This window comes from Artemia sp. Qi Xiang Cuo, chromosome 17, assembly GCF_049724085.1.
Source record: "Artemia sp. Qi Xiang Cuo chromosome 17, ASM4972408v1, whole genome shotgun sequence".
Lineage (NCBI taxonomy): Eukaryota > Metazoa > Arthropoda > Branchiopoda > Anostraca > Artemiidae > Artemia > Artemia sp. Qi Xiang Cuo.
In genome coordinates, this window is record NC_142810.1 from 4,988,633 (window position 1) to 5,001,971 (window position 13,339).

At 37.0% G+C, this 13,339-nt stretch overlaps 1 protein-coding gene across 1 annotated transcript in view; it reads right to left on the bottom strand.

The window, feature by feature from the left end:
- Positions 1 to 2,105: 2,105 nt before the first annotated feature.
- Ctf4 (Chromosome transmission fidelity 4) overlaps positions 2,106 to 13,339 on the bottom strand; it is a 39,534-nt gene continuing 28,300 nt past the window's right edge. Inside the window, exons 4-5 of the mRNA XM_089103767.1 lie at positions 9,516 to 10,021; positions 2,106 to 4,417 (exon numbers count right to left, since the gene is read on the bottom strand). Of these exons, the coding sequence (XP_088959893.1) occupies positions 2,406 to 4,417; positions 9,516 to 10,021 (2,518 nt within the window). The 3' untranslated portion in view covers positions 2,106 to 2,405. The remainder of the gene's footprint in view (positions 4,418 to 9,515; positions 10,022 to 13,339) is intronic.

The following is a 13,339-nucleotide window of genomic DNA, read 5'->3' on the forward strand; positions in this document are numbered from 1 at the left end:
CTCTTTGTTTTGACTCAAAACATAAATTCAGCCCGTCAGGACTTATGACAGGTCATTTAATTCAATAAATCATACCTTATGTAAACAACTGAAAGACCTCCAAAAGGCCCTGATTCCCCCATGTAATCAGTCATGCCATCTAGGTGATGCAGAGCAAAAACTTTTCAGATACATTACTCGAATGTTCGAAACTTTCAACATCTTATGATTCCGCATAACGGATGCATCATAAGGGATCCCTAAGGAGCCCAGGTGGCATTATTGCTTATGAAGAAAAAGAATATATAATTTGCTTATATATATTTGAATATTATATTCTAGATATATTTTAGTCAATGCTAAAAAATTCTCATAAATTGACCAGCCCAGTGGGACGATGGAGATTATCAGAGGTCCGTCTGACAAACAATAAATCAAATTAAACCCCCTTTTCCAACAAATGTCCTCCAAAATTTACCACAGAATCCAAGCAGGCTCAAAAGGGTTAAACCTGCAGGTTTTCTCCTATTAAACTCCAAATTCAAATGTTCTAATCCCCTCCCTGTTTTTCCCTCCTGAAAACCTCCCTATTTTTCAGGTATTGCAATATAAGGAGTGAAACAATTGACCAATGCCTATTTGAACGTAATATGCTAACGCATGCACATCATATCATTCAAAGTAAACTGTTGAAGTACTTCAAATATCACAAAATCCCACCATCAGTCAAAAGTCTCGCAGACATAAACTGCATAAGGAGTGCTGAACTCAAAATATAAACATTGATTATCCAGGTATATTAGGTTGGGATACCTACATGATGACAGGAGATTAAAACAGGACTGATTAAAACGTTTTTTTTTTCTCCTTCTTTCCAGATAATAAAGTGTAGCTACGCAATATAACAGAAATTTCACGTTTAGTTCTTTTTTTAATTCATGGTTTCCATTTAGCATGATGTAATTTACTAAATTGTTATGTGCTAAAAATTAAGGCTGCTAAGCAACATTAATTACACGTCCAATTATCCAGTTCCTGGAATCGGAAGAGCTACTGCAAGACATATAATTAAACCCGAGCCATTTCAAGACAGAAAACTAGCAGTAATCCGTAATAGTTTCTACAAAAAAGCACACTTCTCACCTAGCAGAAGAAGAAGATATGCGTAAGCCTCATGAACGATTTTCTGTTTCAGAATACTAAATATTTAAAACAACTGTTTTCTCTTTAAATATCAAGAAGTTTTAACTCAGACAGAATAAGAGGATTTAGCAAAAACTAAGTTTTTTTTTATAACCATGAAAATTGCAATTTTTTTTAAATTTTACCCATTAATAATTTTCAGTTTTCAACCTAGAAAAGCACAACTCAATAGCCCACAAGGTGGTCAGAAAAAGAATAAACATTCCCGATAAGAGTAAGAAGAGACTATAAGAATCTCAGTCCGTTTCTCTGAAGGCACCAAAGTGTGGAGGGGGAGTTATTGCTAGCATATGGCCTAAAGCCACCAGTATAAACAGTATTAATATCGATTATTAGATTAACCAGGGTTTTGGCACAAGACCTTATCACAAGGCCTTGTTACTGAAATTGTTTACAAATTTTTTATCAGTATTTTCTTAATGAAGAAAACACTAATTAAAATCAAGTAGTTGCGGGCATCAAACCATGGGCTAATTGTAGGAAGAGCCAAGACAGATAGTCTGAGTGAGTGAGAGGCAAATCTGGCATGAGCCATTTTACGATTGTATAAAAATAATGTTATTTCACTAGCTGATAGATAACATGAATAAATATAACTGTAAAATAAAGAGAATTGACTGAAATTGTCACTTAGGTTTTCTATCTTCTATCAAGTACCTAGTATCGTAAGTTGTGAAGTCTCAAAGTATTTAACCTATTTGAAAGTATTCGAAAGTACCCGCAAAATTCTAAAGTTTTAAATTTCCTGCCTTTTATTCAATTTCTGTGCAGGCAACTTAGTTTGGTAATTTAAGGCATATGCAACCAATACCATCAAGTGAGTTCTTGCGTCCTTGCTGGTTCAATACAAGTAACACAGTTATCGGCCTCATTCCCTAAATAATACACGACAGAGAAGTCATTCAATTCAAATAATCTAGAATTAAGGATTTTTATTGATGAAGTAATCACTCGCTTCACTAAATATACAAATTAGTAAATAAAAGGAAATAAAAAAGGGAGAACTGAAAAAAAAGAAGAACAAATGAAAAAAAAAATAAGTTCAAGGGCAGTCCAAAGGTCAAGAGTCAGCACAAAGTCTGCGGTTCGTAACTGTAATGTCTGAATTATTTGAAAATTTGACTTCTCGACACATCGATTTAATTTCTACAAGGCAGAAGAAAAAATTGACGACTTTTATTAGCAGGGACAATCAACTATTATACAAATCGAGATATTTTTCCTCAATCTTCATCTTCTCGAGCAAATGATTTTAAGCCACTAAACCCTTTTGTACGTTTTTGATCACTGCAATCATCTGATTCTAGCGTTTTTCGTTTCTTATTGGTGTTTAAATATTTTGCCTTTTCTTCGGAAGGTAATTTACGGAATCTCTGAACGGCAACTTTTGTTATTTCTTCTTCAAGGGAGTCTGGAAGTTCTTCCATTAGTGAAGCCCGATTCTCGTTCAAAAATAGTGCAAATCCACTAAGTTTCGGTTGCTCAGCATTTCCTTCTCCATTTTTAATCGTTTCGGTTGCTACTTCACTGTTCCCACTTTCCACGTTTATCGTTTGCTCCATTGTTACTGTTTCTGTACCGTTTGTTTTAGATTTATCCAAAAAACGATCTTTCAGTGTCATCTGCTTTGGCTTTTGCGTCTTTTTTGATGTTTGTAACTCTGTTGGCAAAGTTCCAAACTCTTTGGGCTTATTTTGCTTTACAGTTAAAGTATCTAGTAAGTTCATGCTGGGTTCAACAGTTTTTTCTTGCTTTTTAGCAAATGGGTTCTTTTTCCCCAAGCTTAAAGGGGTCATTAAAGAGGGAACGGTTGACGGGGTTTCCTCTATCGACTTAGCTTTAAGTAGAGGATTTTCAGCTATTGATCTTCTGACAGGAGTAACATCTTCAGAGATACTAGACTCTTGTTCAGTTGTTAAACTTTCCAAGTCAGCATGCGCTTCTTCATCTAATTTTTGATTAGCAAGTTGATGGAGTTTATCTGCTAACTTTCGATGTTGTGTTCGTAACGCATATTTGGCCGCAAGCTGCACTTGATGCGCCGTGTTCATCAGAGATGCCACAGAATACGCTCTCGTATCTCTATCAGCAGCAGTTGAAAGGGCAAACAATTTCATCAAGCCTTCTCGAATTTTCTTCACTGCTTCAGTTGCTTCTCTGCAGTCTTGTGGAACAAGTTGCTCCACAAGTGACCATCGCAATAAAGCCTCTTCTTGCACCCCTTTGTCAGTATCCATGTCACACAATGGCATTTGCCAACTGATGAGCTGCACAACTGGAGTGATATGTGCAGCAGGATATCTGCTGCCTTTGCAGAGTATAGCTCTTATGTTCTGTTCCCTTTCACTAATACCAACAATAAAATAGTTATCACCTTTGTTTGATAGTTTTCTTCGAGTTTCAAAAATAGGAATCCAAGAGTTTCTATAAAGGATATTCACAACTCCTGTGGAGTCCATTATAACTGGATTACCGTCATCACTAAAACCTATCCACTGTAAAACTGACTCTGGCTTTAATGGCAGTGGTTGAGGGGTTTCACACCAAAATGGAGGTACGAAATTATACGGAATTTCACCAATACAAAAGCCCAAAGCTGAGTCATCTTTAACTCCTAGCGCCATATGAAAAACAATAAACAATTTATTTCCTCTTGCACTTGCACAGACGACGCGACCTGGAGCTGTAAGTAAACCTCTTTGCACACCAGTCACCGTAAAAAGTCTAATCAAGTTTGTATCCGTAGCAACAGCAGCAAAATTATCTCCTGTAGCAACACAAACCGGTTCTTCATCAACAAAATCAACACTCCACTCCTGATGCTGATCCCAAGAATTTAACTGCAGCACAACAACTTTTCCCGGGGTTTCCCCAGACCTTTCAGCACCCAGAATACAACACTGTTCACTCAAGTCTGCCATTATGTGTCCATAAGTATTAGACATGTGAATATTATGGTGGACTGTCACATCGTGAAACGCTATGTCAATGATCGAGTCTTCGAATTCCTGTGACCGGACATAACCAATATAGTTGTAAATCATGTAACGGTCGTTTAGGTGAACAGGAGTTGAGCCAGGTTGAAATGGCGCTTGGATCGATTTCTCTGGCAACGATGTTTTACTAACTTCTCGTTTCACTGAAACTATTGACTCAGTCTCAATTTCGTCCTCGTTTACCATAGCCAAAATATCATCAACATCAACTTCGTTCCTTGATGATGCCATTCTTTTTCCTGGAATGAAAAAAAAAAAGGTGTTTAGAGCCAAAGCCTTTGTACATCATTTAGAGCCAAAGACCCTTAAGAGCTCTTAACAAACAGATCCTTTAGAGCCAAAGCCCTTGTACATCATTTAGAGCCAAAGGCCCTTAAGAGCTCTTAACAAAGATCCTTTAGAGCCAAAGCCCTTGTACATCATTTAGAGTCAAAGACTCTTAACAAAGATCCTTTAGAGCCAAAGCCCCTGTACATCATTTAGAGCCAAAGACCCTTAAGAGCTCTTAACAAACAAAGATCCTTTAGAGCCGAAGCCCTTGTACATCATCTAGAGCCAAAGCCCTTTTACATCATTTAGAGCCAAAGACCCTTAAGAGCTCTTAACAAATAAAGATCATTTAGAGCCAAAGCCCTTTTACATCATCTAGAGCCAAAGACCCTTAAGAGCTCTTAACAAATAAAGATCCTTTAGAGCCGAAGCCCTTGTACATCATCTAGAGCCAAAGACCCTTAAGAGCTCTTAACAAACAAAGATCCTTTAGAGCCGAAGCCCTTGCACAACATTTAGAGCAAAGACCCTTAAGAACTCTTAACAAACGAAGATCCTTTAGAGTCAGACGGCATTTAACTGCTACATTTTATAGTTAATGCACGTATATAGTTAGTGCATTAGTACATTTTATCCTAAACACACCAATAAAGTATCGATTAATACTAAATACTATGGAGACATTAAAGCATGTGCTTTCAGCCTGTTTCAACATATTGCCTCTTTGTTCGGCCCTTAACGGAGATTATTCTGGAGGGGAGGGGGTTGAATTCTATCAAGGCAAAAAGCCTGTTAGACAAAAATGTCGGAGGGGGAAAGGTTCAAATCAGGTAACCCCTTCCCTGAATACGGCCCTACCAAAATACTTCAAAAATCGTGCCGAACTGAAAAGAAAGACTGTACCATCGGAAACTGAAACCACAATAACGAAAAAAAAACCCATATGGGAGAATTATAGCCCCCCCCCCCCCTTTGAGAAAAAAAGAAAATCCCCTTTTCGCATGCGAACAAGTTACATGTCTCCTTTTTTCACCAGGGGTACTCGTGCCGAACCCGTGGTCGTTGAATGTTGGGAGAGGGCTCATTTAACACATAAGAGGTAATCATGTTTTGAATAACATATATTCCTTGTTCAAAACAGATTTATTTCATGTAGACTCCAAAATTAGTATGATAGTTAAACCAATTAGGTTTTAAGAAGACAAGGCCGTCTCCAAAAAATAAACCAATGGAATAAAACCACTTGATATGGAAGTATAGGGCTGTGATCTCTCTTTCTTTTATCGTGACAACGCAGATTTAAGACTAAAACGGTGTTGTCTGACTCAACTACTAAAACTACTCACCGCAGCACCAAGCCGCCTGAGGCCAATACAGCCACACACCCTTCTCCTTCATCCTGATCTTTTCAAAGCCTCCCTCTTTACACTCTATCAGGAAGTTCTCATTTCTCTTAAATCTATCTTCGTGACATCCTCCCACCCCAACTGCGGACGACCTGCTTTCTGATTAGCCCTAGAAGGAGGGCCGAAAAGGACAATCTTCGGCAATCTGTCATCGTTCATCCGCAGAACGCTCCCTAGCCATCTAAGCTTAATGCTAAGATAACTTAAGCATTAACAAAACCTTATATATATAAAACTTTTTTTACATTCAATTTTTTATTATTTATGTAATTAATACTATTTATAGTTAATTTTTTATTTTAATTATTAATAATGATATTTATTTGCTTATAATAAATTATTTATACTAATTATTTATTTTCTTATCCCACTATTTAGGTTAACTTATCATTTGTTAGTGGTTGGACTACTACTACTACTATTAACAACGCACTGCAGCACCAAGTCCCCTGAGGCCAACACAGCTGTGCACGCTCCTCCTCCATCTCCATCTATTCAATTCTTTACCGCCTCCCAAGAACTTCCAATTTCCTTTAAATCCTTTCTTATGACCTCTCCTCACCCCATACGAGAACGACTTGCTTTTCGTTTAGCCGTAGATGGATGGCCAGAAAGGACGACTCTTGGCAATATGTCGTCCTTTATCTGTAAGGCGTGACCAAGCCATATTCACCTTTCTTTCATTATAGCCATAGAAAGTGCAAATGAACCAGAATGGTTAATGGTCTAATTGTTCCTAAATTTTTAAAATTTTACAAATTTTTAAAATTTTTAAAGTCAAATTTAGTTTTATTATTTTGTTTTGATTTTAATTTCTCTAATAAAAAAACCACATCTTCGGTGGATTTTTCCCACCGCATCCGTCCGTATCTTTTCGAACGATGAAAACGCTACGTTTTCATCGTTTATCTTTTAAAACACTTATCGTTAAATGCTTGTTTTTGGAACACTTTATCTTTAAACACTTATCGTTATTTAACGATAACGATGGTTTATCTTTTAGAACGCTTAGCGTTAAACGCTTATCTTTAGAACGCTTTATCTTTAAACGGTTATCGTCTATCGTTATTTAAAGATATAATTTATCTTTAAATGCTTATCGTTATTTTTCAAACGCTTATCTTTTAGAAAACGCTACGTTTTAAGGCACAATTTTGAAATAAATGCATCGGCTTGATCCTCCACTGAAAGCTCTTGAACAATAGAAAGCCAAATGACACCATTTTTCTTAGTTTTCTTATAGCCTGGGTGAGCAGTACCACACAAGCTGGGGTAGCCTTGAACCAATGCAATAACATCATGAAGTTTTTGATGATTCATAGTCATGGTTTTACTCATTTAAAAACCATGCCAAGAATCTGTTCTGATTTTACCAAATCTTTGCGGAAAGCTAGAGTTTTTCAAGCACGAAAACTGACGGAATCTCCGCACAGATTGCTAAATCTGGATAGATTCCCGTTATGTGTAAATACACAATTAATGCTGATGTGATTTGTGATCTTCAGCTCAAATTGGTACAGAGATCATCTCATTTAAAAACGATAATATTAAACAGGAAACAGTGTGGTATTGCCTAATAATCTAAATACGATAAATCTATGAATAAGGCATAAGAAAAGGAAAGGGACCAGTGCCTTCCTTCTGATCCAAAACAAGGAACTGACTCAGATGCTTTCATGCATGCTGCTTGCTTGTGTACGAAAGCTTGGAAAGGTAAAAGATGCGAGAGGCAAAAATTAAACTACATCATCAGAAAAAAACTGACGAGCCGGAGGGCTGAGAACTGGGGCAACAGGGACGATCTGCTTTTTGTTTGGCCCCAGATGAATGGCTAAAAGAACAGTCTTTGGTGGAGAACCAGGACAACAGGGACAATCTACTTTTCGTTAGGCCCCAGATGAATGGCTAAAAGAACAGTCTTTAGCTGAGAACTGGGGCAACAGGGACGATCTGCTTTTCGTTTGGCCCCAGATGAATGGCTAAGACAACAGTCTTTGCCTGAGAACCTGGGCAACAGGGACGATCTGCTTTTCGTTTGGCCCCAGATGAATGGCTACAAGAAGTCTTTGGCTGAAAACTGGGGCAAGAGGGACGATCTGCTTTTCATTTCGCCCCAGATGAATGGCTAAAAGAAGTCTTTGGCTGAAAACTGGGGCAAGAGGGACGATCTACTTTTCGTTTGGCCCCAGATGACTGGCTAAAAGAACAGTCTTAGGCTGAGAACCGGGGCAACAGGGACGATCTGATTTTCGTTTGGCCCCGGATGAATGACTAAAAGAACAGTCTTTGGCTAAGAACCGAGGCAACAGGGACGATCTGCTTTTCGTTTGGCATCAGATGAATGGCTAAAAGAACAGTCTTTGGCTGAGAAATGGGGCAACAGGGACAAACTGCTTTTCGTTTGGCCCCAGATGAATGGCTAAAAAAAAGTTTTTGGCTAAAAACTGGGGCAACAGGGACGATCTGCTTTTCGTTTGGCCCCAGACGAATGGCTAAAAGAAGTCTTTGGCTGAGAACTGGGGCAACAGGGACGATCTACTTTTTGCTTGGCCCCAGATAAATTGCTAAAAGAATAGTCTTTGACTGAGAACTGGGGCAAGGCCAGGACTAGCCTGAGATTATTTTAAGAAGTGCATAAGGAGCAACTAGGATATATTCTGTATATTCTCTGCACAAAGTAAATATACTACTCAAACTGATAAATCGTCAAAAAGTTTAGTTCAAATCACAAAAAAATATTTAGCTTTTTATTTCAAACACAGCAAACATGACTTTGAGGATAGTTCTAAAACTGTAACAAGAGGAGAAAGAGATGACAACCCTTACATTAGGTCCAAAAGCTGAACTCTTTACATCACTCCTCCCTAACAAGGCAAGGTATGGAAAGATAGGCATACACAGTGGCAAATTACATGGTGAGAAGCTGCGTGGCAGTGCAATATAACTGCAGAATTATAGAGACTCAGTTGAATAATAGAGAGATGTAAATGGCTTGGTTATGTGCAAGTACAATTAAGCTTCAGCAATTACCAGGGAAATTAAGGCTTTTATCTGCACTAATGTACATGGTATGGCACAAGTCACTTTACGATTTTAAAATGAAATACCCTTTTTTCAATGAATTAATTTTCCTTTTGCTGATTATAAAGTTAAATCATTGGAAATTTGAATAAGAATCATTTCACAACCGAAGAAAGGGTCAGGATAATCGAATTTTATTTTGAAAAATGCTCAATTATTGGAACGTAGAGATTTTAATTGCACACTTTCAATGTTAGCCCCCCCCCCCTAATAAGCCTAAAATAATTGACCTGGAGAAGCGTTTTCAAGAACTTGCTTCCTTTGGTGATAGGTCTCAACCTGGATGAGACCGTTCAGTATGTACGCCTGAAAATATGCGGCCTAGCATTGAGGATGACCAAAGCACATCCATATTTTTCATGCATAAAACAAAATAATATTCCGATAGTTAAACGTTGTAACAAAAAATAATTGATTAAGTACAATCATTGGCAAAAAAAAAATTCTAAAGTAACATATGCGCCACCCTGTATAATTCACAAGAAAACCCGTCGTGTCCAACTTACAAAGACATATTCCATCAATCATAAAACATGATTAGTCTTTCGAGAAAAGAAATAAAAAAGAAGTAAAAAAAAACCTGTGAATGTGTCACCATCTTCAGTCATTGAAAATCCTACTTCTGCTTTCAATTTAGATATTGAAATTGCACCATCATCATCATCATCATCAGCAACCATTGGCTTTCGCGCAGGAGTTATAGGCAAGCTCTTGTTTTCTTCTACTACTTTCAGGCTTCCAAAAACAACTTCAACAGACCCCAAATTCCCCTTAATATCAGTATATATTAATTCCTTTTCATCTGTCCCCCAAATGAATCCACATATCTTCAGCTTTTTACTTGTCTGACAATAAAACTCGGAAGAGCCGTCTAAAGAAAAAATGACAAATTCACCGTGGTTAGTAGCGCAGGCAATATATGAACCGCCAGGACTGAATTTTACTATAGATGGAAGGCCCTTCCAATTTTTGAAGGCAAAAGAATTTGATGACTCAAACGGATTTACTTGGTTTGTTGTTTCATAAACTAAGACAGATTTCATGGTTGGTACGGCTAATAAAGTCCCATCTTTAGACCAGTCAAGCCTAAAAGAGAGAGATAAATTAACGTTATACCTAAACATTGACATAACATAGACATAATACCGTAATACTGACGTAATGACGCCTAAATATTGACAAGACATAAAATCGCGAAGAAAGGAAGAAAACGAGACAATTAACAGCCAGTGAAAAAATTTTTAAAAATTATGCAAATATTTCGGCCAAGACCTCCGCTTGACCGTCCTCAGTGCAGAATAAAACTGATAAAAATATAAAAACCAAACCTTAAAATAAAAACACCAAACTAAAATTGGATGACCCTTTCTTAGTAACGGTGAAAGGGTAAATGAATAAAAAACATAAGTCTAAATGGTATTTCACAATTTAATTTTACGTAAAGCACTCTTAAAAGCTAATCGCTTTCCAGTTTGATTATTATCGGAGAATCTGTTTGATTGCAAAATATAATTTTGTGGATGTATGTAAAAACGATCAGAATTAATAATTTCATCATAAATGGGACTTAGAAAAGTTTTTCCAGTGTCTCAATTGAGGGCGACCTTTAGTTGAATGTGCTTCTTTATTTCAGCTTCCTCCCTGAAAACTTGCGTGAGACCTTTAACGGGGGCAACAATGGAGGTTTCGTCAAACAAAATGAAATGGTGTGGACTCTCATACACATGTTTCGCCAAGGCGGAATCAAAAATGTCAGGCCTTTGGCGCAACCTCATGGCCTTGTCGATTGACAACCTATGTTCAGATAACCTCTCCCCCAATTGCTGTTGGGTTCTACCAGCATAAAAACAGCCACAAGAACAAGGAATTCTATAAACACCAATACCCAGACGTAATAAAATCCTATCTTTAGTCCAGTCAAGCCTGAAACAGAAAGGTGAATCAACGTTATACCCAAACATCGACGTATTTATGTAATATAGATGTAATAACGTAATATTGAGACTCATAGACATTGACGTAATAAAGTCCAATCTTTTGCTCAGTCAAGCCTGAAAGAGAAAGGTCATACCCATGTATTGACGTACAATATACAACGTATCTACAACATACACGAGCACCATAAAGAACAGGGAATAATGAAAACAAAATGAAAATATTCAAAACGGGTAAATTTTTTCCATAAGATAATGGCAAAACAAAAACTTGTTCATACAAACTAATGTGTATTAAATTTAGACTAAGATATTTGGTCCTAATTGCCATTCAATTTTAGACCAAGTTCGAAAAAGAGATATATAAATTGGTCCTAGGTTTGACCCTACCGATGATCAATTTTTTTGAGAATTGGATTTTCGTCACTAAAATGAAGTTTGCAACTTATTTGCACATTTTGTATACATTCTGGACTCAGTTATGTAGTAACATATCTTAGCATATTTGTATATACCGTTTCCTTGGTAAATACAATACTTGCGTGCGTTTATTTTAAATTAAGATATATGGTCTTAATTTCCCAACGATTTTAGGCCAAGTTCAAAAAGAGATGCATAAATTGGTCCTAGGTTTTACCCTACTGATAATATATTTTTTTTTTTTAATTGAAGTTTTGTCACTAAAAGGAAGTTTACAACTTATTTGCACGTTTTTAAATTTTTCTTGGTAGATAAGAAATTTGTATGTATTAAATTTAAACCAAGACATTTGGTATTAATTAACCAATTAATTTTAGACCAAGTTCCGAAAAAGAGATACATAAATTGGTTCTAGGGTTGACCCTACCGATGATCGATTTTTTTTTAAACTGAAGTTTCGTCAGTAAAACTACAAACTATCGATAACGAATTTTTTAAAACTTGAAGTTTCATCAGAGGCAACACTGTAGCGGTGCCTATAGTAAAGGCCATACGGCTCCAATGTTTTATTATTTACTTTTTATTATTATTTTTTTTCCCAGAGACAATTCATATGGAAGGGGTCGTCTTAGAAACTTCAAAGGGGGCTCATTCGATTGCAAAATCGAGAGTTCTAGTGCCCTTTTTAATAGTCGAAAATGATTGGAGGGCAACTAGCCTCCCCCCACGCCAATAATTCCCCCAAACACATCCAATCAAAATTTTTAGATAGGCATTTTGTTTAGCGTAGTTGATTTCCAGATCCAGTGCCGCTTCGGTTTTCTAAAGCAATACAATTCAGTCACATTTCTAGCGGACACTGAAAAACCAAAGTATCGACGTCGTTATTATTCCAAATTAGACGAAATGAATAGAAGAATTTTATGACCATGCTGTTTATCGAAAAGATCCTAATAATCGCCGAATTACTCGTGACAGTCGTCATGTTGCCACATATAAACCTCATATACTTAAAAAGTACTAGAATCATATAAATGTCGAATATGTAGGAAATATAGGTCCAGTGAAGTATTTATATAGATACACCTACCAGGGAAATGATTTTGCTTCAATAAAGATTGTCGAAAATAAACAGTGCATGGTTTACAATGTAGCAGAAACCTATGTAGAAGGACGCTGCATTACACTCACTGAAGCATGTTGGCGACTATTTAGTTACGATATCCAGAAAAAGAGCCATGTCGTTCATCGTTTAAATGTTCTCTTGCCACGAAGTTATCTGATGCAAAATAACGTCTGAGCCCGAGAAGATTTGGTAGATATTGGACAACAAGGCTCAATGTTGGAAGCGTTTTTTCAACTCTACAAGGCGCTGCAACAAGCGAAAAATAAGGAACCTCTCTATTATTGGGAAATGCCCGAACATTATAAATGGGATGGCAATACCAGTGCATGGGAACAAAGAATCCATAGATTACGCGTCATTGGACGAATTCACAATGTAAATTTTGCAGCATTTCCCGAGTGGTTCTATCTCGAGTACTTTTGTATCGTGTGAAGAATGCAACAAATTTTGAAGATCTTAAAACAGTTGATAACGTTGTATATTCCACATACAAAAAAGCATGCCTGGCTCATGGCCTTGAATTCGACGAGAAACAGTGGTTCAACGCCCTAGAAGAATCGGCACTGTCCAAAATGCCTTCTGTAATGCGAATAGTCTTCACACAAATTCTTGTTTTTAATAATCCTGTAGATCCAAAAGCTCTTTGGGAAAGATTCGAAAATCAGTTAGCAGAGGATTTTATTTTGCCTGCAAGACGAAATAATTTATCTAAAGAATTAGCAGTAAAGCGTGCTTTTCGTATTATTGCATCGAAGTTAAACACGATGGCAATAGAAGGTCGAGATTTTTGGGTGAAACGATACGGCATGGTCAACATTGAGACCTATGAAAATGACCAAAGCTTGGAATTTCCAAATTCTAGTGAGTCAGCTGTTGCTGGAGATAGTATGTATCGGTTTCCGCAAGGAAAACAGCTTGAAATTT